This window comes from Lupinus angustifolius, chromosome LG19, assembly GCF_001865875.1.
Source record: "Lupinus angustifolius cultivar Tanjil chromosome LG19, LupAngTanjil_v1.0, whole genome shotgun sequence".
NCBI classification, from domain to species: domain Eukaryota; kingdom Viridiplantae; phylum Streptophyta; class Magnoliopsida; order Fabales; family Fabaceae; genus Lupinus; species Lupinus angustifolius.
Window position 1 is genome coordinate 5,378,717 of NC_032027.1, and position 6,629 is coordinate 5,385,345.

Consider the following 6,629-nt stretch of genomic DNA (forward strand, 5'->3'; position numbering starts at 1 on the left):
ATAGATATGCTCCCATTTTTATGTAATAAATTAATTCATTCAAATTATGTGATTGCTCCTTAATATTATAGTTATATGTCAAATTATATATTCATAAGTAATATTGAATAAACTTCATCTAAAATGAATATAAATTGTATTTAATCTAGTATTGATTCTGGTTCAAAGTTGATCCGACGATCAAATTAACTTCGAGTCTAATGTTGAGTCTATGTCCATAAAATGACTCAAACACTATTTAAAATCAGGTAAACAATAAACTTTAACCAACCAACATTTATTATTGTAAAGACTTAAGTGAGCTGAGAACAAGATTACCCCACATTTGTTTGTTCGGTTAATAATTTAATAATTCCTCCAAGTTAGGGCTTGGGTGTAACCCAAACCTAAAAAGGCCTACAAGTTTAACCAAGTACCCCTCCCTCATTCATCATTCATTCATCCTCTCACTATTCTTCTCCATCTACTACTCTCACATTCATTCCCTCTCCAATGGCAACCTCCTCTCTTACCACCTTCTCCACCCTCTTCACCTCACCAACCACCACTGCCACCTCATCACTTTCTCTCTTCCGGCCTCATTCCCTTTCTTCCAAATTCTCCCTCACCCCTCTCTCCCTCAAACTCAACCACCACCGTTCCAATCTCAAACCACTCTCTTTCTCTTCATCACCACCTTCCTCTACCAAAATCTCCGCCACCATCGCCGTCGGCGACAAGCTCCCTGACTCCACCTTCTCCTACCTCGACCAATCCGGTGAGGTCCAAACCACCACCGTCTCCGACCTCACCAAGGGCAAGAAAGCCATCATCTTCGCCGTTCCCGGTGCTTTCACCCCAACGTGCTCACAAAAACATGTCCCAGGGTTCGTGGAGAAATCGTCGGAGCTGAAAGCGAAGGGCGTGGACACAATCGCGTGCATCTCGGTCAACGACGCGTTCGTTATAAGCGCGTGGAAGAAGGATCTGAAAGTCAACGATGAGGTTCTGTTACTCTCTGATGGGAATGGGGATTTTACTAGAGCCATTGGTGTTGAGCTTGATTTGAGTGATAAGCCTGTTGGATTAGGTGTTAGGTCTAGAAGGTATGCACTTTTGGCTGAAGATGGTGTTGTGAAGTTTTTCAATTTGGAAGAAGGTGGTGCTTTTACTAATAGTGGTGCTGAGGATTTGCTTAAGCTTCTTTGAATTTCTGTCCTTGGACCTGTATTGTGGTGAGATTCTAGCTTTTTTTATAATCACTTTTTCTGCTCACTTTATTTCCGTTTCTGGAGAGTTACTATTCAACCTTTTGTAATGAACTTGTTTGTTTTGGTTACTTTTTGAATAATGTGAATGGGCCCAAGTGATGGTATCTTTAGCCATGTTATCTTGTGCTGGTGAAAAGCCCAAGGAAATTTGCTGAGTTTTGTGGTGTTTCGTTTCATGGCAGTGTCACGTGCATAGTGACATGGTTCTTGTGCTACATATTGGCTTTGTATACTGTGTAACATGAATTGAATTCGATGTAGAAGAAGTCTTATAATAATAATAGATGAGAGCTTCAACTTTCAAGGACTGGACATTTGAGGTTGATCCAATGGGAGGGTTTGACTCACATCGAGTAAAATCACAAACTCAATGTCTTACTTTAAGTCATGAGTCTCTCCCACGTAATACATTAGTCTTTTGGATTGGACTCTCCTCGTATGCTCACGTTTGGTGTCTTTCATTAAGAGTTGTGCCATGAAAATGACTACCTATAGGTTGGATTAAAATACATTACTGAATACCAATAAGTGGGTGAAGCTGTCAAAAGAGAAAGGGCTACATCGGGTTAGTGTCGATAGAGTGAAAGTCGTTGGACGTCGACTTTTAAAGAGGGCGACAATGTTAGGAGTCTCACGTTAATGAAAATAACAAACTTAATTAAGTCATGAGGTTCTCCCCTAATATTCGTTGGACTATCTCATAGGGTGAGGTCCTATGAGGATTGCCTATGCTTTATAAATAACTGATCGACCTTATTCTGAGAAGAATATTCATTCTAAATATAACCCATAGGTGTAAAGTGACTATGATGTTATAATCACTTCAATGTTCTTCCCGGTCTCACTTTGCAAAAGTAAGGTAAGGATATGTAAAATGCATGTTTGGAACTATTCTCTCTTTAAAATTTTCAGCCATGTTCTTTCGATCCTGATCATATTCGAGCACGATTGTGACACCATACCTGTGTGTCTCTGTGGCCAAAATTTATTCCTTCTTGCACATCCTCTTAAATTTTCAGCCTCACAAGCAACCATCGAGGAAATTCAGCTAGAAGATGCCATCCTTAGTCTAGTGAAAAAAGACAACGTAATAATGAAGACCCGTGATATTTCTCTGAAGTTGATATTTTAAGTAGCAGAATTTCTTCCAAAATTGATTATTTAACTGAGAAACATGTACATACTTATAATGGAAGAGTTATCTCCACACATGTACTATGGAAGAGTTTTATACACGGTAGCATGTAATAATATCATTCATTTTTAGTTATCATTTACTCTTTAAGAAAAATAATAATATAAATGAATGTTATATGATATATTGACTATGTACAAATCTTTACAAAGTGTGTAAATATTATATTCACCAAACTTTATTTAGTTACTTCCTCACATAAACATCAGTTGTAAATCATGATGAAAATTCTCATCGTTTGGGACTTTTCTTCACCACCTGCACTTTACTTTTTAACTTAAGAAACATGTACATACGTATAAGCTTTTATGTCCAGCCCTTAAATATTCATATCATTAATGAAATGCATTAATAAATACTTCAATATTATCTGTGCTATAATTAGTAAAATGTTATCGTAAAAAATTTAAAAATATCAAACTATGTGAATCATAACATTTGACAATAGTATATTTTGAAGGAAAACATTGACAATCGGTACAGTACTTATAATTAGTCTTCATATCATGTCAATGTGCTAGTTGCTCAGTTCTCTGCTACTCAATTTTGAGGATACAAATTTATCCTCTTGCAGCATTCCCGACTCTTTATAAGTCCGGATATCAGCTGATAGCAAATGGTGGAATTTAAAAGCAAACTCATGTCAAACACTCAAATATATCTGACACCAAAAATAGGCACGGTTGACGCTTCAATAGTAAGATTGTTTGCCTTGTGATCTGAAGGTCATAGATTCAAATATTGAAAATATCATCTTCGTTTACAAGGTTAAGGCTACATGTATCTATCCCTATAATTCATCAGGTGAGAGATTTATACACTAAGTCAGACGTTGAAGTCTTTTAAGTCGGAGTGTCCCTTCCTTGACCACAATGTTATGTGTACCAACTTCTGGAACCAGCCCTTTACCATTCACATCTTCAACAAGATGCTTAACTGCTGAAGCACTTCTATGTCCAAGGTATGCAAGAATCAAACAGTGTTAAGTTCAACTATTCAAGGCATTTCTATCTGATTTGCTTCATTCTTTAGTTTTAGGTTGAACCTAGAAGTTGAATACTCTGTAGTCTGTATATGTGAATGCATGATGTGAGTTTACTTTCTTTAACATGCAGCAGCATACCTTGTTGTATATTTTTAGCTAGCCTTCTCTTCAAAATGTATTGCATCATTTCTTAATACATTGATTTCAACTTGAAGTGAGTTAGTGTTCTTATTCACTCTTAGATGGACGAGGAAATCCATTTAATACTTTAGTTTTTTGTTCTTATGCAACATTACTAATATAGTAAAATGATTTTATTCAACCTTACAGCTAAAATAACCTCTCTCTTTTTGAAGTGGTAGTTAAGAGGATGATATAAGAATATTGTGGAGTCTAGCAAGATTGTATTGGGGTTGAGATTCCTCTGAAGTGTCATTAACATGACAAAGTTTCAGCTATTATGCCCAGCCTTAATGGTATAGTAGTGCTCTACAGCTAATCACTAATACTTTGTCTTTTGTAAGGGTACAAGAATAAGAAAATTAAATATCTTTTGTTTAAGGAGATAAGTTATCTCCTTCAGCCTCTAAATATTTAATCATTTTCTATAAAAAAATTATAAAATTAAACAAAATAGTACACATGTCATATTTTTACTGACAGAATACAAGAAGATGATTTATTCTCATAAGATAATGGTTAATCAGGAGTTAATATTAGTTTCTCCGAATAACATGTCCCCATTATGAGGCCCTGAGTTAGCATATTATGTCAAAAGGAATTTACGCAAAATCTACTTGAGTCACAGTGATAAGTTGTGTATTTTATACGAGAAAAAAATGTATATACTTAATAATATAAGAGTTTTTTTACATTATTATTACTAGCGTGTTGATAGGCACTCTCGTGCCTGTCAACCCGCTTTCCTATTGTTTACAATGTATAATTTATATGCTATAAATATCAAATATAATAATTTATATGCAACAATTTCTTTGAATGTGGTAGTTTTTGAAAAAATAACTAACATGCAGTTTTTTTTAAATTAATTCAAATGGGAGGTTTTAAAAGGTTCTTAAAAAATGTGGTTAAAAAGTAATAAATATGATAATTTTTGAAAACTAAATAATAATGTGAATGAAGGGAACATTGTGTATATAGTTTTTTGGTAGAAAATAGAAAATAGTAAGGTAAAATAGGGAACTATAAATTACACCATGAATAGTTAGTTATTTTATGTTTTTGCTTTATAAGTAGTATAGATATCATTTAATATTAATATTTAATTATTATTAACTTTTATATAAATTTTTATATTAACCGTGATATATATTACACTAAATTTCTCCCCACTAGGTTCAACGACTCAATTTGGGGCTCAACCTTACATGAGAAAGTTAACTTCATGTGGGCCTAATTGGATCAGGTAGTTTTCCAAGAAGCAACATTTAGAATTATGGGCTAATGTCAATTACTAGTGATCCATAGTAAATTATGTTGAGTTACTTAATTCAAAACGCTGGTTCAGCATATTCTTTTTGAAGCTGACAACCCAAACCTGATTAGTAAGTGGTGGCTATAGACCAGTACTTGAGGATAAACGTGTCCTTTTAAGGTTTAATTTCACTTCGGCTTTCTTATCTATTGTATGATGTTTCTTCATCAAATTGTTGTTATATTCCAACTTTTACACCACACGAAAAGTAATATTGTTTATTAATGAGTGACAAATATCACTTTTTGTAAGGATGGAAAGTAACATGTATTACAAAAGTGGTATATTGTTTATTAATGATTAATTTATGAAGATTTATAGGCGGATATATTATTTCTCCATGCCAACGAACTAATATAAAATTGATTTATGGTTAAGATGTAAGAAATATGTCTCTTGTGACATAAATGAATATATTATTTTATTGTTTGAATGACATAACTCTTGGATGAAGAGTCGTCAATAAAATAAATATTAAGACTCTTGGAAAAGAACCTATATATAGTGCTTGATGAAAGCACTATACTAACAAGAAAAAGGATAGAAACATTGTCTCTATCTCTGCCCATAAAGATTGCTCTATCAACCATCACTTAAGGAGGAACATAGTAAGAACGGGAAGGAGATAGAAGAGTTACTCTATAAACCAAGAACACCAAACAACAATTAAAAAAATGGAGGATCGTATCGCTATGGGTAAAGGTTAGTAATCTGTAACTATTCTTATGATGTGAAAACTATGATTTCTTAAGATCCATTTACATATGACTTTCAAATAAAATTTACATGTGGTATCAGAGCATTGTGTTTAAGAATTTATAGTTTTCCATTAATGATGATTTGATCTTGAATGGTGTTTTTGAAATGTATTCTTGAATGTTTAGAAAACCCATATATAATTATTTCCTCTGCGTTATAATAAACAAAACCAGAAAAGGAACATATCATTGTGTTGTTTATATTGAACAGAAAGTAAATAACTTATTATACACATTCTGCACTATTTCATATTACATATTCGTATCTACACTATTCATTCGGCTTTATTTTATGAAACGTGACTCTACAAAAATCTATTTTAGTAAATGAGACATTATTACTAATGTTACCTAATGTGCTTCTGTTCTTATATTTAGAGAGAGTTGTTATTATTATGTTTGCCTTTTATACAATTATGTATTGGAAAGAAAGACTATGAGGATATATGTATATTATTACGTTGACACACACATATATATATATATATATATATATATATATATATATATATATATATATATATATATATATATATATATATATATATATATATATATATATATATATATATATATATATATATATATATATATATATATATATATATATATATTATAGAGAGAAACAGTAAGTATATATCTTATATATAACGTTAACTAATATATATATTATTAGTTTAACATACATTAATATATACATTAATAGATATGTATTATATATGTTGTCTACATATATAACATTAATAGATTATATATATATATATATATATGATTAAGTTACAGTTTTATTTAAAATATTAATGTAATTATTTTACGAATATGTTTGTAACTTTGTAATTTATGTACAAGTTTGACACTCATATGTATTGTGAATAATATGACTTTAGTGTTTGGAATTATTGTATGATAGATTTGTTAATCACCAAAGTGGTCAAATCTTTATGTT

The 6,629-nt window shown here is 31.9% G+C and overlaps 1 protein-coding gene across 1 annotated transcript; it reads left to right on the forward strand.

Moving 5' to 3' along the window:
- On the forward strand, positions 424-1,361 carry LOC109334766 (peroxiredoxin-2E, chloroplastic-like). The gene has a single exon (XM_019570695.1). It carries the CDS (start codon positions 493-495, stop codon positions 1,186-1,188), a length of 696 nt encoding a protein of 231 aa, XP_019426240.1. The 5' UTR covers positions 424-492; the 3' UTR covers positions 1,189-1,361.

Bases quoted from the DNA above. Each gene is read 5' to 3' on its own strand.
- LOC109334766 (XM_019570695.1), top strand. From the start codon at position 493: ATGGCAACCTCCTCTCTTACCACCTTCTCCACCCTCTTCACCTCACCA.